The sequence below is a fragment of the Pelmatolapia mariae genome, linkage group LG18, assembly GCF_036321145.2.
Source record: "Pelmatolapia mariae isolate MD_Pm_ZW linkage group LG18, Pm_UMD_F_2, whole genome shotgun sequence".
NCBI lineage: Eukaryota > Metazoa > Chordata > Actinopteri > Cichliformes > Cichlidae > Pelmatolapia > Pelmatolapia mariae.
This window is the reverse complement of record NC_086243.1, coordinates 252,331-276,053: the sequence shown is the minus strand read 5'-3', so window position 1 is coordinate 276,053 and position 23,723 is coordinate 252,331. Positions and strand designations below refer to the sequence as shown.

The 23,723-nt window shown below is 42.7% G+C and overlaps 2 protein-coding genes across 2 annotated transcripts; one reads left to right on the top strand and one right to left on the bottom strand.

The window, feature by feature from the left end:
- The first annotated feature begins 2,769 nt into the window (after positions 1 to 2,769).
- rnf2 (ring finger protein 2) lies at positions 2,770 to 14,428 on the top strand. The gene is made up of 9 exons (XM_063461813.1): positions 2,770 to 2,828; positions 6,341 to 6,437; positions 6,550 to 6,710; positions 7,399 to 7,481; positions 8,439 to 8,571; positions 8,652 to 8,751; positions 10,915 to 11,087; positions 11,167 to 11,356; positions 11,838 to 14,428. Exons 2-9 carry the CDS (start codon positions 6,351 to 6,353, stop codon positions 11,937 to 11,939), a joined length of 1,029 nt encoding a protein of 342 aa, XP_063317883.1. The 5' UTR covers positions 2,770 to 2,828; positions 6,341 to 6,350; the 3' UTR covers positions 11,940 to 14,428.
- Positions 14,429 to 15,233: 805 nt separating this feature from the next.
- Positions 15,234 to 22,744, bottom strand: LOC134617535 (actin-related protein 2/3 complex subunit 5-A-like). The gene is made up of 4 exons (XM_063462811.1): positions 22,464 to 22,744; positions 21,702 to 21,775; positions 16,056 to 16,232; positions 15,234 to 15,849 (listed from the first exon to the last, which is right to left on the bottom strand). The coding sequence occupies exons 1-4, from the start codon at positions 22,600 to 22,602 to the stop codon at positions 15,787 to 15,789; spliced, it is 453 nt and encodes a 150-aa protein (XP_063318881.1). The 5' UTR covers positions 22,603 to 22,744; the 3' UTR covers positions 15,234 to 15,786.
- Between the last annotated feature and the right edge of the window lie 979 nt (positions 22,745 to 23,723).

The following is a 23,723-nucleotide window of genomic DNA, read 5'->3' as shown; positions in this document are numbered from 1 at the left end:
TACAGCATTTACATTTATGTTCGACTACTTTTAATTAACTGCTTTAGCCCACTTACAATGAAAATGTAAAAAAGAAAATCTTGTTCATGACCTGTGCAGTATGTTAACACTATTGGAAGGAAAAATAACTTGAACTCCAATTTTGAAAACACAACTTTCTTTTTTTTTCATTTTTTTTCATAAAGCTCTGACTTGTATTATGAGTCTGTGGTCTGGGAGAGAGTCCTGTAACTCTGTCTGCAAAATACAGGATATAATGACCAATGTTGGGCAATTAATTATATAGTTACTTCTTCAAAAAAGTTACTGAGTTATGAAAACAACAAAGTTTTTTGCAGCTATTTTTTTAATGCAGCCAAGGCGTTTTTTAAATAAACATTTCAAACTATTTACAGAACAATCAGCTGTTCTGATGCCACACAAATTATTTGTGCCACTCCAAAAAATAATTTCTGTCCACTATGAGATAAAGGAGAACAACAGCCTGATACCTGCAGGCCTGACAACAGGAGATGTATCACTGCTGTAACACCTGTAACATTCAGCAGTCGCCTCATTGTTCTGACACACACAACAAAACTATTGACTACACTACACACTAACTACACAAGATTTGTGCTAAACGTCGCAAATCTCTCACATCTCAAAACACGCCGTTACTCCTAAAACTTCCCCCTGTTTCTTAACAACTAGATGCCACGTTGCCATATAATTTTTTGATTGGTCGACATGGTACTTTTTTGGACGAATAGGAAAGAGAGAGGGGGCTGGGGGGTTTGTTTTTGCTCACAGGCTTTCGAGCCTCTTATAAAACGCCGTTTTTACCGTTTCTTCCCGCAGTAAATATAAACAACGATAGTATTCAGGGAGAAAACCAAACATTGCAGATATTTTTATCATAACTCTGGTTTTACGTGGCCGATCAACACAATTTAAAAACTGGTATAAAGTCCACACTTTTTCCGTCAGTTGTTCCGTCTGTCCTGCTCACATCTCCAATGGTTGTACACGTTGTCATTAACGTGGCTTCACTCCACATCAGCCACGCCGCTTTGCTAGCTAAAACACCGGTGTCGGCACATAAGGACGCTGTCATAGCCTGTCAACCACGTGTATATACGAATGTGAATCGCGCTATTGTCTGGACTATGGGATAAGGTGGCATCGTTCTAATCCCATACTGGAGCAGCCAGTCACTTACTGACTAACACTGCAAAACACAATTGTTAAAGTTTTAATTTTAATTTCAATTCGGGTTAGATTTTTTGTGCGCAACGCAGATTTTCTGTGCGCAGAGACTGTGCCAGCAGTGCGCAATTGCGCACGTGCGCAGCTTAGAGGGAACATTGGACAGGCTAACCTCGAGCACTGATGTCCTCTAGTGGCAGTGATTAAAAACTATGTTCCAGTACAATAATTAAAGACTCTGATGTGTGGCTGACTGTGAAGCAGACAGAAAAATGCATCCTTATTAGAGTGTTTCTGTCTCACTTTGTGTATATTTCTGATCATTTGGTGTAAAAATACCACCCTCAGACAGACCGAGGGTTTCCCTAACACAATACCCTCATTTCTTCCATAGTGTCTCATCGTCATGTTGAGACGCTATGCATGTATCTGCTCGCTGGATTCTTTCATACCCACAGCTCAAAATATAAAAAGGAAAACAATTTGTGGCTTTTGTGCTGGTGTTAACCAGACGTAGAAGAATGAACAAGTCAAGACTCAAATCTGTTTCTGATGGGAAAACAGAAAAGTGTGGAAGTCCACGTCTGCCACTGGAAAGAGAACAGAAACTGGCACAATATTGTTTGTTTGTTAATTTTATTTCAATCATGTAAACAATATTCAGTTCATTTAGCAAAGAAAAGAAAAAATCTATACAAAATAAAGAAAAATACATTTCAATATAGCTTCACCTGTTCTTATTCAGTTACATATGGAAAAGGAGTTTATGTTTAAGTTTTCATAATCAGCACTTTGTGCTGTGTTATAAGGGCTATCTCTAAATTATTCTTTAAAATGATGACATTGTGTTGACATTGTGAATAAGAAACACTTTGTGTTATATTAAGATACACATCTTTATAATGACTTTTTTTTTAAAACTGCCAGGGCTTCGATATGATTATGTTTGCACTGGAAGGTGTCTGGATAATGGCTGCACACAAGCATCTGACACAGCAGCGCTGTTTCCCAGCTTGCATGCCAAAGTGTACGTGGGCAAGATACGCAAACCTAGAGCTGCTCCCAGCGCATTCATGAGAGTGTGAATGTGTGTGAATGTTCGACAGAATGCGCTCAGGCACAGAAAAAGTCAATGAGGTTGGTGGTTTAAAGTGCTTTGAGAGCTCAAGCAGAGTTCAGAATAACTATATTAGAACCAGTCCATTTACCACTGTACCATCCACCAGTCCAATTAAAAACAAAAACACTTGTTATTTAAGATTTTATATTTATCAGGTGGGTTTTTCATAATCATGATTAACTATATCATATATCAGAAACTATTGGTATAATTTATGTTTACAAATTATGACTCGATTTATTAATATGATGAGATTGTTACTTATTACTCATGACACACATTTTTCCATATAATAAGACAACAGGCCATAATTAGGTGAAGCTGGCTTCCGTTAAAGGGTTTTTTATTGATTTTGATGGGAGTTTGGGTGATGGGTGTGTAGCAGTGACTTCTACAGTTGTCACCTGATCAGGGCCCTCCAGCACAGGACTCGGTTTCCCAGGTTACGTTGCTTCTTGTGTGTCCGCCATATTGCCTTCGCCTAAACGCGCTGGCTGGATCGTCTCTTACAACTGAAAATGTAAGTATGGAAAAAATGATGTTTCCAGCTGGGATCCCCGCTTCGCTCCTGTGTGGGAAGTTGTGATTAAAAAGCTCCAGGCGTCAGTTTGTGGTTGCTTCACGCTGTTCTCTGGAGGCTGGACAGCCGCACAGCTCAGCTCAGGACAGCGGTGCTCGGCTCGTCGTCTGTTGTTGTTTTCCCCTCTGTCACAGCCACAAATTACATTCGTGACTCCGTCCCGAGTATTTTATTGAATAACTCGTCGTGTAATTGTGTGTGCTATTTATATGGAAACGAGATGAGTGTCCGCCACGATCGAGCGGTCTTTGTGACGGTCTGTGTTCAGCTCCTTTCTGGCGTTAGCGCTGCGAGGAGCAGCTAGCCTCTTCGGTAGCCCGTGGTTAGCAGCCGAGCACCGTGGGTTCATTGAAATCTGTGCTCGAGGTCTGCCCGTGAACCACAGTTGATGAGCTAACACTAATAACTTGGTGGAAAATGAATATTAGAGTCGACTCAGCTGCCTGTGCGTTTTAGAAAACCCGTTTACATGCTAACAACCGTAGAAACCGTGTCTAACAGGGTTTTGTTTATGGACACAGATTAATGATTGCGGTACAAACACGTCATGGTACTGGTCCACGCAGCCCAGTTTTACGTCCCATTGTACTGCGTTTATTGATATTTTATTCTTCATATGTGGAAAGATTGTGTAGCTTGCCTTTCAAACCGCTCGTTGTGTTTTATGTAAACCACCCCCATTTTCACCTCTTTGGTGCTGGGTATCGCAATGCATTTTGGGTAGTTTTTGCCATGTTGTTATTCAGGCAAAACCAAAACAAAGACAGAGGCCAACAGGTAATAAGGAGCAAAGCTGCAAACACCCAAATGAGCCACAGGAAGGAGACGCAGCAGCGGCGTGACAAGACAGAGAAATAAGACCAAGCAGGGAGGCACACAAGTCTATACTGAAGCTTATTAAGGTCTCCATTATCTGCAGCGGCTTTTCTTTACATTATGAGAGTACACTGTAAGACAGACACACATATATACAATATAACATTCTGACTAGACAAACCTCCCAGACCCACGACAGAACAGCCCCATATAACACAAATAACACTGGTATCTTGTATTATCTGTACATAGATGAACTGTTATTAGGAGTGATCCATATGCTCAGGTTACACAAACCTGTGTGTGGTGAGCACCAAACACATCAGCCCAGTTAAGAATTAGAAATAATTTTCCATTTTTCAGTGGAGTACCACCTAATCTGCGTGGAGTCGTTATAGCGACCCCGTGATGTCATTTGTTTGCGTGAAATGTGAAATGCCTGTTGTTTGGCGTATGACTTTTCGTGAGACACCAAAGTGTTGTTTTTTGTGTGTCCTTTTCCCTTGTTGTCCACTTTCGGCTTGGCTTGGATTATCGTGAAGGAGTCGTGACTCATCGAGCGACTCTACTGACTAGCTAATTGGTGGCAGTCTGTTGACGACACAATTTCAGATAGCTTGGCCAAATAAGTACTTAAAAAGTATCTGGTAACAGGTTCTAACACCCAATGGAAAAGGCTAAAAACCGAGTTGAGTTGAGCCAAGCCGATTACTGGGGTATTAGTAACTGTGTGGATACCAGTGAGAAGTATACAAGGGCTTCTGTGTGTCCGAGGTGTCATGATGGTACCCACTCATAATCATTTCATAGACGGGTTTCCTTTAAACAAAAGCATACAATTTCTCTTTGCATTAGCTGTAACCATGTAACAGTTGGATGTGCGCTTTAAGTGTAAAGATATAGTAAGGATCACACTGAAGCGTCTAAATATGGGTGGGCGGTATAAACGGTATATACGGTAGAAACAATATGAATTTGGCCAACAGTCGAGATTTTGGCTATACTGCTCTACCGCGATAGCGCATGTTGATGGTGTCATCAAGCTGCACCTGTTTTGGTTGAAAGCGTTGCAGCGGCTGCAAACAACATCATGTGGAAATTATGCCGGGCGACAGTAATAGCGATATCTTTGACTGCCTCACACACTTCTGAGGACTTTCAAAAGTTCTTTACTGAAAAAATTGATAATATCAGAGCACATATCCCACTCCCATCCCACGACCCTTCTGAACCACCTGCATGTTCATTCTCTACAAATTTAAACCAGTTTCATTATCCCATCTTTCTGATATAATAATGCCAACTACGTGAAACCAATTACGTGCCCCTTGGATGTGTTACCCACGCCATTTCTCAGAGATGTGCTGAAGACAGTCGGCCCTAACATCCTCGCTATTGTAAATGGCAGAATCTCAAATGGAACTGTTCCTCATTCGTTTAAACAAGCTGTTGTCCAGCCGCTTCTAAAAAAACCTGGTTTGGACCCGTCAGTTCTTGGCAATTTTAGACCAATCTCTAAGCTGCTATTTTTGTCTAAGGTTCTCGACAACTTCAGTAACCCTACAAACGTCACTGCTGTTTAGTTTTCTGTCCTCATTTATGTTGGAAGTGATAGCAGAGCTGTACGTTTGAATTTTCTCAGCTAGCGAGCTAACTTCCTGCTAACTTCTAACTCCGTTGAATTTAATAAATTCTGTTTTCATGGATGCCTCGATGTTAAACTTAATTGTTATACCTGGTAAAGCAGCAACGCTGATCATTTTATTAAAGATGAAAGAATTTAGACAGTTTGTAACTCTCAGTGATGCCGCAGTGTTTGTTTGACTTTGGGACCTGAATGAGACGGAGTTTAGGACCCAGATTACTCCACGAGGCTGCTGACTATGGCAGCCGTAATGCTCCGACCATCCATCAGGCGGTGCGGCTTCGCAGCTTACCAAAGTCGGACTAAAACAATTGACAGATTGCTGAGCGCCGTGTAGCACATAAAATTGGTTAAAGGTCAGTAAGCACAACCAGAATTCATACATAAGGCGCACTGTCGATTTTAAAAAAATTAAAGGATTTTAAGTGCGCCTTATAGTGCGGAATACACAGTTTACAGAAGAAAAGAATATATCGTGAGATATGTCGTTACCGCACATGCTTTAAATTATACGGATTTTAGGCCACATCGCCCAGCCCTACGTCTAAATAAAACAAGACCATAAAGATTCCTAACAACCCTATTACATCTAAAGAGTTACATTTATTAAAATGATAACATGACAATGAAATGCTGTTGAAGGCGATGTTTCCAACTGCTATCCAAGAAATGCATTTTACTGGCACAGTGACCTTAGCTGCTTCAGTCTGGAAAGTAAAAGAACCTCTTAGTCCTTTCCATGAATGGAGACTATAAAGAGAGCGCGAGAGAGACGAGTCCCTCCAAGAGTCCTGAGTGAAAGTCTGAGAGAATTCAGCACCAACAAGTTTAAACAGTATTTTAATCTGCACGCTCCGTCTGCCAGTCAGCGACACCTGAATATTCCCAATAGACAATAGAAAAGTGTGCTGTGTTTACCATTAACTTGGAGTGAATAACTGGTTATCATTGATTTGCAGAAGGGTCTCCATTTTTCCTTTCTGTTTTTCAGAGTTTCAGTGATGACTCAGACAGTTCAGACCAATGGGGTTCAACCCCTCAGCAAGACCTGGGAGCTGAGTCTGTACGAGCTACAGAGGACTCCACAGGTAATCATTAATACCACCTTATCACAGTCAGCCTGTGGCACGGTTGTTGTTGATTGTTAGGCCTGGTTCGTCTTGGTGCTAACCTCAGTCTGTGTGTTTGCTTCTGCCACAGGAGGCTATCACAGATGGCCTGGAAATAGCAGTGTCACCCAGGTCCTTGCACAGTGAACTTATGTGTCCTATCTGTCTGGACATGCTGAAGAACACAATGACGACCAAAGAATGTTTGCATCGCTTCTGTGCTGATTGCATCATCACAGCTTTGAGATCTGGGTGAGTGCACGGGAACACCTGAGTAATATGACCGTCACAGCTGCACAGAGAGAGCAGCAGTGAAGTCACGGAGCATCTGTGCAACCTGTCGGGAAGCCTGTGTAGCCTTCCATGATCGGTATTGGTTGAAGCGAGCTTTATTCAAAGACCAGAGTTAACGGCCAAATTTAGCCCAGGAAATTAGTTTTAACTTTTTATCAATGAGTTGCTCTTTCCAAATCCACTCTGTCTTTTAATGGCACTAAAACATGGCTAATAAAACACATTGCACCTACCCCACAGGATATTAGCATAGTAATAATACAGCAGTGAGACTGGTTCAAAAAGCCAAAGCTTCTCACCTGAAGGTTGATGTGTGAGAGTGACCATCTTACAAGCACAGCACCTACTTCCACTCACACTTACAGATATAGGCATTAAGCATCCAGATGCACAGTAACAGTCGAGCATCGTGTCATGCTGATGGGCTCAGTGTGGTATGAATTTTCCTTGTTTTTAATATACTGTTTTCACATACTGTCACTTCGTCGGTTGTTGCTAGTTTTACATGTTGTTGTTCAGGCTTTCACAGGTCATGAGTTTTGCTTTCATAACACCGATACAGACGTTAGAAAGCAACTGAGATGTTGTGCATGATTACCTGTTGTTCACGTGGAAGTGGCACTGATGCCGTTTGCTGTCTCCGCAGAAATAAAGAGTGTCCTACCTGTCGTAAGAAGCTGGTGTCCAAGAGATCGCTGCGTCCAGACCCCAATTTTGATGCTCTGATTAGTAAGTGATGTCAGGAAAGTTGTGCTTTACATCCACATGTTGATGGTTTCTTAATGCACTGCAGGAAGAACATTTTGTGTCATTTTCACGTTACTGTGGAAGAAGAAACATGGCAGCATTTGAATAGTGAAAGCAGCAACAAAGATCAATCCATAAATAAGTGAATATATTCATCAATACACCTTTGTTTCCTGTGACACGACGCCAGCAAGTGTTCAGTTACACAGCGATGTTGCTCCAGAGGTTTAAATAGTGCCACAAAGTGCAACAGATGTAGGGAGGAACGAGACTTTCTGCTGCTTTGTTTTCTTTGCGCTGTACTGTCTCCCTGAGAGTAACGGCTCGTACAGCAGAACAGATATGGGATGGATCATTAACAGTTTTATGATCCTGATGAATCACAATCTTTTTCATATTTTGACTGGAGAGACTGGTACTCTGTCTTTACTGGAGAGACTGGTTCTCTTTGTAGTCTTTGAGCTAATTTCTCACAGAAAAACCCAACACAACCTTTTAAAGGTATCCATATAGATGCCTGAGAATTTATATGAGCTAACCTGCTGTGTCGAACACCCATCAATCACCAGTCATGTGCACATCCTAAGGTCAAATATCATTTCTTTAGTTTCGTCAGTTTTAAAAATCAGATGATGATGATTACAGCACAGTCTGAAATCACTACAATCAACAATTTTTCAAAATCACTATTTGGTTCATACTCAGGTTTTCTGTAGAGAAACATAATACAAAAAACCATTTTTTAAACACAGCCTTCATTAATTTATTGTAATTGGATCATTATGTAAAAACAAATTGTTATGTGTGTGTACTTTCAGACCTGTAAGACACAGACAGTCTGAAAACGTGTGTGTGTGTATATTACACATAGTTATTTCCTGTTCATTTACGTGTGGACATGGTGCATGAAGTCTTTCGCTGGCATTTTTCTACTTTCAGGTAAGATTTACCCGAGCCGTGACGAGTACGAAGCCCACCAGGAAAGAGTTTTGGCCCGCATCAGCAAACACAACAACCAGCAAGCCTTATCCCACAGCATAGAAGAAGGGCTGAAGATACAGGCTATGACCAGGTAAAGGACACGTACAAATACTCCAAATCCTCACATTAAACTCAGTCCATTTCAATGAATGAGAGTTACCTCTGTGTCAGACTACAGCGTGGTAAGAGACACACAGTGGAGAACGGCAGTGGAGCTGAGGATAATGGAGACTCTTCTCACTGTAGCAACGCTTCCGTCCACAGCAACCAGGTATGTGATATACATGGATGCTTTCTGTGTACCGCTTAAGCCTCTGTTCAACTTGTACCTGTTTGGTTCAACTGGACTCGGTTTTAGGATTTTCCATTAGGTGTTATTACCTGGTACAAGGACTTTCAGGCCGCGTTGCTGTAACAGCCTCACCCACATTGACTTGGAAAACAACCTAAGCCAAGTGTAGTTGATTAGGATTTGGTTGATTTGGGGTGGCTGTAGCTCAGGAAGTAGAGCAGGTCACCTACTGATCGGAAGGTTGGTGGTTCGGTCCCTGCCTCCTCCAGTCTACCGTATCCTTGGGCAAGATACTAACCCCAAGTTTCTCTCCGATGCGTCCATCGGAGCGTGAATGTGTGTGAATGTAGTTAGAAAGCATATATAGAAAGTGCTTGTGAGAATGGGTGTGACTGGGTGAATGTGGCATGTTGTATAGAGCGCTTTGAGTACTCCGGGAGAGTAGAAAAGCGCTCTATAGGAATCAGCCCATTTACCAACAGGTACTACTGGAACAGAGGCATTGGTGTCTTTGTCATCCTTTTCTTTATTTTTCATGTAGAGCATGACTAGGGCTGGGTATCATCACTGACTTCTATCATCGAATCACAAGGCCCCCATTGATTCAGTGTTTACTCAGTCGGAAAGATTATAATTCTGATCATTTATCTCCTTATATTTATATCTGTGTATAAAAACAAAGCTGACACTGTGAGACTTCATCAGAGCATCACAGCAGATGTGTTTGTGTCAAAGTAACTGAGGATCAAACACAGAAAAACATGAAGAGATTTTCCTGGCCTGGCTTTAAAAATATAACCTTAAAAATATTCTGCAGTAGATCAAAAACTGAAGAAAACCATGGATCAACATATGAACATTACCTGATGCTGCTGAAGTGAGCAGCACTAAATACAACAGTAAACTGGTGTGTAATTATCAAGCTAATGATGCAGAGAACAGAGATTTTTGATGGTAAACTGGTCTCTGAGCACAGAGCTGTGCAGGAAGTGTGATTTTTATTGTGTTGGAAGCAAAACAGCCAAAGTCAGAGGGAATTCACGACCATGTTTATCAAACGTGGAGCGTAGTTTGGATCTGCTTTTGCTGCTGATTCAGTGAATTTTGGTCAGAGCGATAAAACCTGCAGCTCAGAATGTTTGAGCCGTTGGCTTTCAGCGCCAACGGCGCGTCTGTGTACGTGCCGTCGGGTGAACGATCCACACTCGGTGTTTACGTCTTTGTGTGGAATCAGTTTAGCTGCTCTCATTTACTGTTTCAGCTGTTTGATGGTTGTTGAAATAGTTTTGTGAGCTTTAAGCTGAGATTCTGGAGTTTCTGATCAAATACATTTATATTTAAAAATCATTCAGGATTTAATGAATCGATATCACTTTATTCAAACTAAAATCTGTTTGAATTGAGAAATCAATTTTTTACCCCCCCCCCCCCCCCCCCCCCCAAGAACAACGCTTACCAACAGACTGGTGTGACGAGTGACTCGCCACGACTCCACTCGGATCGACTGGTTTCCCGTAGAGATAGAATTTATTTCGAACATGGAAATATAACTGAAATAAGAAGAGAAAAAACAAAAGTTCAAAAACATCACGTTTTCGTGTGCGCCTCTATGTCTACAGGCATTATGTGCTTGAAAAGGACGATGAAGTTTACACTTTTCCTGTTCCTACCCCCTTATTTCAAATTTCGTTACAGTCCAGTACCACCTGATGTGTGTGGTCGTTGTCATAGCAACGCGGTCAGGCGTCTGTGGCATAATTAATATGTGCCACGTTGATGTGCCTGATGCTCGATCTGTGGCTTCTTGTCAGACTCGGGGACCACGGTGTTTCAAAAATGGCCGTTTGGTTTTCGTGAACGAGACGCTCTCGTGACTCCTTGAGTGATGCCACTGAGCAGCCAATCGGTGCATGCAGTTTGACGATGTCACATTTTAGTGCCCGCTCGGATCGTCCTGGAATCCTGGGCGAGCAGGTTCAGTTTTAGTTACTGGTACCAGGAGCTGTGATCTAATGGGAAACCCTGAAAAGCGTGGCGAGTCGATCCGAGTACTAATGGAAAAGAGGCGAACACACGAGTGTGAGGACCACAGTGATTTTTAGGATGGGTGATCTCTCTTCATCTTTAACTGTGGTTCTGTAGGAGGCCGGGCCGAGCATCAAGCGCACCAAGACGAGCGACGACAGCGGTTTGGACATGGATAACGCTGCAGAAAACGGGGGCGGGGACTCGGTGATTGATGGTGGTGCCAGTGAAATAGAGCTGGTCTTTAGGCCACACCCCACCCTGATGGAGAAGGATGACGGTCACAACAGGTAGGCAGACACTGAACGTGTTAGCTCTGAAAATCCAGTTCCTGCACATATTCACACGAGTGCGTTTGTGTCTGCACAGTGTGGAGTTTGTCCCTCGCTACATAAAGACGTCCGGTAACGCCACAGTGGATCACCTGTCTAAATACCTGGCTGTGCGACTGGCTCTGGAGGAGCTGAGGAGAAACGCTGAAGCCAGTCCTGTTAATGTGGAGGCAGCTTCAGAGAAACAGTACACCATCTACATACCTACAGCTGGAAACCAGTTCACTGTGAGCACCCACACAGACACACTCAGCTTTACTAAACATATAGCTATCCTGTCTTTTTCACTGTGATCCACAGTGATTGGCTAAATCACACAGACGTGGACTGAAGGCTGTCGTCCCACAGACAAACAAGTTATATAGTGTAGAATTATTATTAGTATACCAAGGTTTAGCTTTGTGGTTTTGTCTTTAAAGTGGAAGAATTCATGTTGGCTGTGGTCACCGAGGCACCACACTAGGGGGCGCTAACCACTTATTCACTTTTTTTAATCCCTGAGGAAATGATGTAAAACACTTGCACTTGGCACATTTGATGTAGACGTACGATGTTGTAAAGGGGCATGTGCACAAAGGAGAGACGGCAGGTTTAGCTTCTTTATGTGCAAAAACAGTTCACAGTAACAACAACAGATTCAATGGCTACATTCAAAATAGTGTGTGATTCAGTGTGTTTGGGAAATGACGTGCTGAACTCTGTCCACAGGTCCTGAATGGTTCCTTCTCCCTGGAACTGGTCAGTGAAAAGTACTGGAAGGTCAACAAACCCATGGAGCTCTACTTTGCCCCTACTAAAGAACACAAGTAGACGGGCAGGAAAACACATTCGCGCGCACACACACACACTCAGAGGAAAATCAAATGCATGGACATGGCGACCTGTGCGGCACACAGAAACAAGAGCAGAAGTGTATTTCTGAAGGAGATGAACAGGGTTGACTAAAACCCTCAAAAGGACTCTTGTACATAGAAGAAACCCCTTGTTTTATATTATCTGTATCCGTGTTGTTTCTATCTTAGTATGATGTAGCAGATCAGAACAGCAGCCGACAGACTGGACTGCTGACAGTAACTGTGGATTCTCTCCAAACAAATCCAGGGTCCATCTATAGCGTGAAGTTAAAAGCACATGGTATACTGTCTTCATCTGAATGGCCGTTAGGCCGGGACTCGTGGGTCTGTTGGACTTTGGAAACCGCCCTGCGTCACACGGGTGACATGTGGCTGGGTTTAGGGCCTTAAAAACCAGGACCAGCTCTGTCCAAACAGTGTAGGAGCACACGATCACTCCCAGTGACCTCCAGGATATCAGAATGATGCGCAGTGTTAAAATGCCTGTGAACAGTTTGCCATGCATTAATGGGCCATGTAAGATACATCTGACATGCATGGAAGTAAATAAAAGCCACAATGTGAATATGTGTTGCATTGAAATGTGTTTCTGTTAGAACACTCTTCTATATATAATTATGGCGGCACGGTGGTGCAGTGGTTAGGTCCTGAGTTCGACTCCACCGTCCAGCCTTGCTGTGTTTTGTTTGTGTGGTTCTCTCCCAGTACTCCCAGAACTTCACAGTTGGTTAGGTTAACTGGTAATTGTGAATGGCCCACAGGTTTGAATGGTTGCTCGCCCTGTGACACACCTGTCCGGGGCGTGCCCTGCCTCTCGCCCTGTGGTTGCGGGGATACGCTCCAGCATCCCTGCAGTCCTGATAAGCAGAAGAGAATCTTGCCACGTGTGACTGTTAGTTTATGTGAAAATGGAAACAAACCAATAGATTTGGTCATCTTGTCATAGTCACAAAGTTGACGTGTACAGCTGGTTTATGAACCCTGATTTGAGTTGGAGAATCTCAGTTGCCCTGATCTGCTGCCAGTAGGAACAAACTGTCTTCTAATATCTGTGGCTGCTCTCTATCGCTCCTCCTTTTATAAATGTCTTTTGTAACAGTATGTGTGATCGGAGGCTTGGACAGTTTGACCTTTACAGTATTTATCATGTTTGCTGAGGTAGGCTGTCCATCACAGGGAGGTTAACTCGTTGCTCTCACAGACACATCCTGGAGAAATCTTTGATACAGTTTGTTTCATTTTCCACCCAGCAGTCAGGTTCCTGAGTGTTCGGAAGAGAAACTCCACAGAAGGGATGATTCCTGAGTGAGTGTGAGTCTAAACGTGTACCGTAAATGTTGTGACTTTGTCAATTTGTGTTCAGACTGGTTCCCAGTTGGTACATTTCAACAAACCACAAACATGTGCAGAGTTTGAGCTGTGTTGCTGGCTGGTGGGCTCACAGTATGCTAGCGTGAGCTCATGCTCGGTTGCATGGACACTACTTGTGAGTGATTACTGAAATGTGTTGGTGAGAATGTGAAGGGAATAAACTGTCAGTACAGTCTGTGTCATGTCATAAACTTGTTTTCACTGATGGCGAGAAAAGGAAGTGTTCAGACACAGAACATGGAAATGATTTGGTTTCATACAAATATGATGTTTGATATCCTGTAACGTGTTTTCCGTCTGTCTTTAAAACCTGCAGCTGTTAAACAAATGGTATAGCACAATGCCATGTTTCTGATTAATATATAGTATGGGTTATGTTAGAGGAGTTGGAGAATCTGTTGACTTAAATAAATGAAAGTGCTCACTGCAAGTCAAAATGTTATTAGAAAAACATCTAAATTATGGATAAAAGTCGGTGAAACAAAGTTTAGAACGACTCGTTTGTTTCCTAGACCTTGAAACTAAAAAACAGCAAACGTTCTTTTTTTGGATGCAGCTCATCTCAAGTGATGATTTGCTGCTATTCTTTCATTCGAGTCGATAACCAGAGAACGATCTTTGTGCACATAAGTATAACTTCTGGAGAGTGTAGATGACATTTTGCTCATTTCTGCCGTTCTAGATTAAAAGGTAATTAAGCAAAATGTAGCAGCTGAAGGAATAGTAGAAACTAGTTGTTGCAACTAACCTCAGTGTTTGAGCAGATACGGTTTCGTTTTACTGACCTATACATTATTCTGAATAAAAATAGTTTGAGCAGAAATCAACATTGGACTTTTGAAAGTCACAGGGGAGCGTTCCAATTCAAACATTTTCTGTTTTCCAACTTTAGCAAAGAAAATGGTCCCATTTCACAAAATACGCTCACCATGAGAGTGGGTCAGAGAACCGTACGAGTCACAGCGTTACTCATGTTTCGTTTAGGACGAGTGCGTCTGATCAGCAGTGTGTGGAGCTTGTATACTGCATCCTTCTGTTTGGTCAATAAAGCTGAATCTCTGAGTTCAACATGGAGCACACAGTCCTGTTTCTGCTCTGTAATCATGTTTGACATCCTTTCAGTTCAGTGGAGTCCAGTGTTACACGACCTCAGCATAGTGCTGAATACATCAGTGTAACTTCACATCAAAGGTACTTTTAATGAATTGGATTCAGTTGTCATATTTATGCAGGGGTCATTTTCAAGTTTTTCCCCTGAACATTGGCTGATTCTATCATTTGTTCTGCTACTCTGTAAATAAAAAATATCAATAATTAAAGTCATTTGTTAGAAACATCGCTCACAATACCAGAATGTTAAACAAAATTAGCTTGTTTCATTTAATTAAAATATTTTAATTAATGAGAATTATTTAATGATGCATTTAGTTTTGGCACATGTGGCTCTCCATAGACTCCACTGGTTTCTTGTACTGAGGAAGCCAGACTGCACCAGTAAAACAGTCCTATAAAGTCTCACATCTAGATGACACCCATAGATGAGATGGTGTTTTACTCTAGCTTGGTGCACAACAAACACTTGAAGTAAAACTTATGAATATTATAGCAAACACGATCATTATTTACAGGCATATCATGTCTAGTACTTTACTGGGACAGATCAGCTTAAAGTCGTCACTGACATCACTCGCCCATAAAGCAGAAAGCCTCAAAAGGCGGTTCATCAAAGACCGTCCGGACTTCTTGACATGCTCCGACGGCTCTGCTCGTCCCATCACTAACAACTATTCTGCTGTTGTGATAATAGCAAACAAATGTGTGAGCAAAACAACTACAGTAGCTTTATATGTATAAAAGGATTCAACAGAAGCAAAAAAGATAAGTGTTCAGCTTCGGCTCTTTATTCTTTTGTTGTTTCAAATATACAAAGAATCAACGAGAGAAGAACAGCCACGAATCAGGCTGAACCAAACACAGTTTTGGCATGAGTAAAAAAAAAAAAGTGGACAAACATCTTCAGAAAGTTGAGGGTAAACAGGAACGTCATCCCAGCATGCACTGGGAGAGAAGCAAAGTTCATCTCCATCTCAACCTGGATGAGTCCGACTCTACCAGAGGAAAAGGGGAAAGATGGAGAGAAGACAGAGTGAATGGTGCGAGAGCCAGCAGAGCAGCCGGGAAGCTGTTTAAAGGAGGAGCTGCGGAGCTGCTTTGCGTCTGAGTGAGGGGTCTCTTTGCAGGGACGCCAAACAGATTGTGTGAGGTGCCAGCACCTTGCCGCCTGCCTGACACCCAGCACTTTGAAATCCTAGAAATGCGTGTGAAATCCAGAAAGTAGAAAAAAATAGAAAGAAGAGCAGTTGGAAAAAAAGTCAGAAGTTCAGAAACACAATCAGCTGTGGCGTGACTGGACGCTGCAGGTTTGGCGATCCTCAGACCGTCTTCCTCGCAGTCAGGACTCTCACGATAGAGCCAACTCCTCCCACTGCCAGGGCCTGAGGACGCACACAGATCAGGCAGAAAAGAAACGTCCGTAAACTTTTCTCTGCATTACGATTTGAGGGAATCGTCTGTGATTGTGATCAAAGCTCTGGCTTTGTGAACGTGGCACTAACCACTTAATGGAAACTGGTTTCGATTTAAGCACAATTTCCACTCTAAGATTGTATTAGCTTGATGTTTATTAACAGAAATCACTAACCTTTTCATGCCACTGCAGCAGTACAGCACTACTGTTGTCAGAGGGCTTCTCAAAGCCTCTGTAGATGTATTTCATGAGCAGATCCACTCCTGCTTTGTCCAGAGAGCCCACGGCCTTCTCTATGTCACTGCTCTTGAAGCTGCTCAACACTTTGACCACCAGCTGCTCTGCTCGCTCCTATAATCACACATAAAGAGGGGGAGGATACTGCATATTAAAAAGCTAAATGAACACTTTCCATCAAGACATCTGAGCTCTCTCACATCATTTCAATTCAATTTTATTTATATAGCCCCAATTCACAACAGTTGTCTCAAGCTACTTTATATTGCCAGGTAAAGACCCTACAATAATACAAAGAAAACAGCAAGCACTGTGAGACTGGCAATGAAAAACTCCCTTTTAACAGGAAGGTGATTCCAGGTGAATCCCCCTCAGAGAGGGCTGGGGAGGAAGAAAGAAAAAAAGATACGCTGTGGAAGAAGAGCCAGAGATGAATAATAACTCATATGCAGAGTGATGTATAAACATACAGTCAGTGCATCAAGGGAAGCCCAAACCTACCTACTGCAGGGTAACTAAGGGAGGCTTTAGTTTCATACAGGGGCGATTGTGGCTCAAGAGTTGGGAGTTCGCCTTGTAATCGGAAGGTTGCCGGTTCGAGCCCCGGCTTGGACAGTCTTGGTTGTTGTGTCCTTGGGCAAGACACTTCACCCTTTGCCTACTGGTGGTGGTCGGAGGGCCTGGTGGCGCCAGTGTCCGGCCCTCGTCTCTGTCAGTGCGCCCCAGGGTGGCTGTGGCTACAATGTAGCTGCCATCACCAGTGTGTGAATGGGTGGATGACTGGATGTGTAAAGCGCTTTGGGGTCCTTAGGGGCTAGTAAAGCGCTGTATAAATACAGGCCATTTACCATTTGATCCAGCACCGACTGCATGCTTTATCAAAGAGGAAACCTTTAATTTCAATGTGGAGGAGTAGCAGCTCTACTCTGAGCCTATCTCTATGACAGAGACAAGAAGAGGACCCCAGGATTACAGGCCTGTGGCACTGACATCCCACGTGATGAAGACCCTGGAAAGACTCATCCTGGACCAGCTCCGACCCACAGCCAAACCACATCAGGATCCTCTTCAGTTTGCTTACCAGCCCCGTCTCAGAGCCGAGGTCGTCGTCGTCCATCTGCTCAATCGTGCCTACACCCACCTGGACCAGCTGGTGAGCACTGTGAGGGTCATGTTTTTGACTTTTCCAGTGCTTTCAACACCGTCAGGCCAACCCTCCTGGGAGATAAGCTAACAGCGATGCAGGTGGATGCTTCTCTGGTGTCCTGTATTGCTGATTACCTGACAGGAAGACCTCAATATGTGCGTCTTCAACACTGTGGGGTGGCTGTGGCTCAGGTGGTAGAGCAGATCAGCTACTGATCGGAAGGTTGGTGGTTCGATCCTAGGCTTTCAATGTCAAGTGTCCCAGGGCAAGATACTAACCCCAAATTGCCCTCCGATGCGTTCATCGGAGTGTGAATGTAGTTATAGTTTGCACTTGCGTTTAGAAGTGCTTGCATGAGTGGGTGTGAATGGGTGAATGAGGCATGTTGTATGCAGTGCTTTGAGTACTCCGGGAGAGTAGAAAAGCGCTGTATAAGAATCAGTCCATTTACCATTTACTGTGTCTGACAAGGTAACACAGGAACACCACAGGGGACCGTCCCTCCTCTTCATCCTCTCCCCCACAGACTTCAGCCACTGCACGGAGATCTCCACCTTCAGAAGTTTCCTGATGACTCTGCGGTAGTGAGACAGAGTACCGGGCTGTGGTCGATTCCTTTGTCCTTTGTGGTGCGAGCAGAATCATCTGCAGCTTAGTGTGGCAAAGACCAGAGTCCACTGATCAGGACTTTAGGAGGACCATGAAACCTGTGACCCCTGTTTCAATCCAGGGGGTCGATGTGGACTATAAATACCTCGGAGTACACATAGATAATAAACTGGACTGGGTTAAGAACATCACTGGATTCTACAGAAAGGGCCAGAGTCGTCTCTAAGGTCCTTCAACATCTGTCAGGCAATGCTCAGGATTTTCAATGAGTCTGTTGTGGCCAGTGCTATCCTCTATCGTGTTGCATGCTGGGGCAGCAGGTTTAGGGTTGACTCCTTTAAGCTGGCGTCTGAGAGGCAGCCATCGTCCAAGATGAAGACAATACTGGACAACACCTCCCACCCATTCCATGATGTGCTGGCTAGTCACAGGAGCACGCTCAGTGAGAGACTAAGATTACCCATAATGCACCACTGAACGATACAGGAAATCATTCCTGCCTGTGGCCATCTCCCTGTACAGCTCCTCAATCTAATGCACAGTACACACTGCAATAGCTACACACTGTTGCTCATGCTCTACAGTAAAATAACACATCAGCAAGTATTCTAATTGTTTAATATGTGCGTTGAAGGACATGTCCTGGTTCCTCACAGTGTTACTGGAGGCCAAGGTAAAGCCATCCAGAGTAAGAATCTGGTTTCATGTTTCATCCATATTTCATGTTATCCGTCTTATCTGTCTTTATGGATAGATAAAGTTGGGTATCATTTATGCCTTCTGATGATGGAGAAGGGAAGCATGTATAATGTAAATAGAATTGGTCCTAGCACTGAACCCTGTGGAACACCATAATTAACCTCAGTGTATGAAGAGGACTCTCCATTTACATGAACAAATTGGAGTCTATTAGATAGATATGATACAAACCACTGCAGTGCAGTACCTGTAATACCTACAGCATGTTCTAATCGCTCTAATAGGATATTATGGTCAACAGTATCGAACGCTGCACTGAGGTCTAGCAGGACAAGCACAGAGATGAGTCGACTGTCAGAGGCCATAAGAAGATCATTTGTAACCTTCACTAAAGCTGTTTCTGTGCTGTGATGAGCTCTGAAACCTGACTGAAACTCTTCAAAGAAGCCATTCCTCTGCAGATGATCTGTTAGCTGTTTGACAACTACTCTTTCAAGGATGTTTGATATGAAAGGAAGGTTGGAGATTGGCCTATAATTAGCTAAGACTGCTGGGTCTAGAGATGCTTTTTAAGTAAAGGTTTAACTACAGCCACCTTGAAGGCCTGTGGTACATAGCCGATTATTAGAGATAGGTTGATCATATTTAAGATTGAAGAATTAATTAATGGCAGGACTTCTTTAAGCAGTGTTGTAGGAATGGGGTCTAAAAGACACGTTGATGGTTTGGAGGAAGTAATTATTGAAGTTAACTCAGAAAGATCAATTGGAGAAAAAGAGTCTAACTTAACATCAATGGTACTGAAAGTAGCTGTAGACGATATTACATCTGTGGGATGATTATTGGTAATTTTTTCTCTAATGATAAAAATTTTATTTGTGAAGAAGTTCATGAAGTCATTACTAGTTAACGTTAAAGGGATGGTTGGCTCAGTAGAGCTCTGACTGTTTGTCAGCCTGGCTACAGTGCTGAAGAGAAACCTGGGGTTGTTCTTATTTTCTTCAATCAGTGATGAATAGTAAGATGTTCTGGCTTTGCGGAGGGCTTTCTTATAAAGCAGCAAACTGTTTCTCCAGGCTAAATGATGATCCTCTAAATTTGTGACACGCCATTTCCTCTCCAGCTTACGAGTTATCTGCTTTAGGCTACGTGTTTGAGAATTATACCACGGAGTCAGGTACTTCTGATTTGAGACCTTAGTTTTCACAGGAGCTACAGTATCCAGAGTTGTACGTAGTGAGGAGGTAAAATTATTAACAAGATGATCGACCTCTGTTGGAGTAGCGTTCAGATAGCTGCTCTGCTCTGTGTTGGTACAGGGCATTGAAGATGATAACAGTGGGTGGATTATATTCTTAAACTTAGTTACAGCACTTTCAGAAAGACATCTACTTTGATAAAGTCTACTCTCCACTGCTGTGTAATCAATTATTGTAAATGTGAATGTTATCAGGAAATGATCAGACAGCAGAGGGTTTTCAGGAAACACTGTTAAATGTTCAGTTTCTATGCCATATGTTAAAACAAGATCTAGAGTGTGATTAAAGTGGTGGGTGGGTTCTTTTACATTTTGAGAGAAGCCAATTGAGTCTAATAACAGATTAAATGCCATGTTGAGGCTGTCATTTTTAGCATCTACATGGATGTTAAAATCACCCACAATAATTATTTTATCAGAGCCGAGCACTAAATCAGATAAAAAGTCTGAGAAATCAGAGAGAAACTCTGTGTAAGGCCCAGGTGGACGATAGATGATAACAAGTAAGACTGGTTTCTGAGTTTTACAGCTGGGGTGGACGAGGCTAAGCATCAGGCTTTCAAATGAATTAAAAGTCTGTCTGGGTCTTTGGTTGATTAATAGGCTGGTGTGAAAAATTGCTGCCACACCGCCCCCTCGGCCTGTGCTTCGAGGTTTCTGGTAGTTAGAATGACTCGGGGGTGTTGATTCATTTAAACTAACATAATCATCCTGCTGCAACCAGGTTTCTGTAAGGCAGAGTAAATCGATTTGTTGATCAATTATTAAGTCATGTACTAACAGAGACTTGGAGGAGAGAGACCTAATATTTAATAATCCACATTTCACTGTTTTACTCTTTGGTTCAGATGTGGATTCTGTGTCCACTAAAATAAAAATAAAAGCGTTCTAACATCTCACCTGCTTGTTTTTATTAAGGTATGTACACGTATGTACATGTACACTATTTTTATTAATAGAGGTTTCACTACTGTGGTTAAACATGATATATAAGTCACTTAGATCACTTCTAAATGTTAATGTTTGGTTTATTTCAGTGTTTTATTTGTTCCTGAGTAAACCGGTTTGGCTGTGATTAAAGTTAACATAACATGTTACTCACAGTTAAATTAAGAGGGGACGGCAGTAAAAACTCCGGACCTGTGACATCATCAAGTACGCTGGTGTTCCAATTGTACAAATCGCGAGTACGTGCTCGCATTCTCGTCCAGTACGTACTCGCCGAGAACGCGAGTACGTACTCGCCGAGAACGCGGCGAGAATTGAGAATTGAGAAAGGGCCAGAGTTTAGGACCCAGATCACTCCGCGAGGCTGCTGACTATGGCAGCCGTAATGCTCCAACAATCCATCAAGCGGTGCAGCGTCGTAGCTGTGCTAAAACATTTTTTGACAGATTTCTGTGCGCTGTGTACCACATAAAATCGGTTCGAGGTCAGTAAGCACAACCAGAATTCACACATAAGGCACACTGTCGATTTTTGAGAAAATTAAAGGATTTTATGTGCGCCTTATAATGTGTAAAATACGTTATACAGAAGAATATATCGCGATATATATCATTACGGCACATGCTTCAAATTATACCGTGATATGGATTTTAGGCCATATCGCCCAGCCCTACTGTGGGGTATTGCAGCCGTTGGCTGGCCCTCCCTGAGCCTGGTTCTGATGGAGGCTTCTTCCTTTAAAAGGGAGTTTTTTCTTCCCACCGTCACCAAGTGCTTGCTTTCTTTATTGTTGTCTTGATTCTTTACCTTTTGATATAAAGCACCATGAGGAGGCTGTTGTTGGAATTCGGTAGTGTATAAATGAAATTGAAGTGAATTGAAAATAAATGTAGAGAGGCAGGTTGAATAAAAACACGGATACCTTGGCATTCTGGTTCTTGGTGTTGATTGGAGGATTCTTTAGGACAGCATTGAGAGCTCCATTCAGATTCCCCTTACAAAATATCAGTCAAGGACAACAAAGAGATGGAGATACACGACCTTTGCTTCCTGTTTTAAAACACGTGCAACTACTAAACAAAGAGTAAACTGTTTCTAAAGCAAACAGCAGGTTTCATTACAAATAACATCAAAGAAAGACTTCTGTGACTGTATTTTACAACTACGACAGCGGTAAAGTCCAGGGAGCGAGTCCTCCTGCACAGCTCCTCAGCCTGCTCTCTATGCAGCCGGGCTCACCTTAAAGCACTGCTGTTGGTTTCATCGAGGCCTTTAAAGGCGCGGAAAGCAGCAGGTGAAAGAAATCCGGTTTACTACACGGGCTGCAGTCGAACAGCAGCTCTTTAACGATGACAATTCTGATAATACACTCAGTCCGACACACGGACAAAGAATGGGGCTGAAACATTTCCTTAAAAAGGAAGAAGTCACAGAGAACCACACCCTCCTGTGACTGACACCCGGAAGTCAGGTTTCACAGGCTCCTATGCGAAAAACTGCACACAGGATGTCACAGAAACGTCAACTTTATGTCACTGTAAATACCCGGAACGTTATTTTAACCATATAAAAACGGGTACCGAGAAGCACCGATACTCCGCCCTTCAAACAGCGGAGCTGTCCACATACACACATCACTGTTCACCGTGCCGTCAGCAGAACAGCCGCCAACTTAAAGGATATTGTCTGAGCAGAGAGTCCACTTCGGCCTCGTCCGGACCGCCCTGGTTCTCTCCTCCCTCTTCCTCGTCCACGAACTTGTTCTCGTCGTATTCATCGACATCTACTTTCCTGAAGCGGTCGGACACCGTGTTCTTAGACATCCTGTACACGACAACAAAGATCAGCTAAAGAAAAAGACAAAGCTCTAAGGACAGCACACGCCACGAAACTCTGCTGTCCACTTCGCAGCCCCGCAGGTCCACTTCCTCACCTCCTCACTTCCTCACTTTCTTTCTACTTCTTCCTCATGTTCGGGCCAAACAAAAAACCCCAAAGTGGCGCAGTGCTGCCACCAACTGGTACGGAGTTTACAGAACTTTTTTTTTTTTTTTTTTAAATATTTGCAATACAAACTCATATGAAGAAACGAGAACATCGTGAGCAAACTCATTTTTTATACAATCTATATTACATGTCAAGTGAATTCTTTTTGTTTTAATTTGATGATTAGGATTTATTTCATGAAAGTCAGAAATTATTAGTATTTCTGAAATGTATTTAATAAGACCAATCAAAAAATTTTTACAGTACAGTCCGCCTACCGGTGACCTAGGCTCTGTGGGATTTAGCTTGGTTAAGCTGGCTGAACATTCAAGCACGGTGATGTCACGGTCAGCAAACTATTCGGTAATGGTTTGGGGACTTAGGACAAATCATCACAGAGTGAGTAAACTTATATTGTACTTCAAACAACTTGGATTCTGTGCATCGAAACTCTTCCTCCAGTTATCTCTGAAAAAGAAGTAATTTGATATTAGAAATGTAACAACTGTAGCCCCCTCCTTAAGATGTTGGTGCGTGGTGACACGGTAACTCCTTACTCTACTTCTTGTGAAACTCTCCCGAGTTCTTGAATTTGATTTTTAAGTCAGTTAAACTCAATTCAATTTTATTTATATTATTATTTTTATAGCACTAAATTACAACAACAGTTGCCTCAAAGCGCTTTATAAGGTAAAGACACTATAATAATACAGAGAAAACCCCAACGATCATATGACCCCCTATGAGCAAGCACTTTGGTGACAGTAGGAAGGAAAAACTTCTTTTGAACAGGAAGAAACCAGAACCAGGCTCAGGGAGGGGCGGGGCCACCTGCTGTGAATGGTTGGGGTGAGAGAAGGAAGACAGGATAAAGACATGCTGTGGAAGAGAGACAGAGATTAATAACAGATATGATTCAATGCAGAGAGGTCTATTAACACATAGTGAGTGAAGAAGA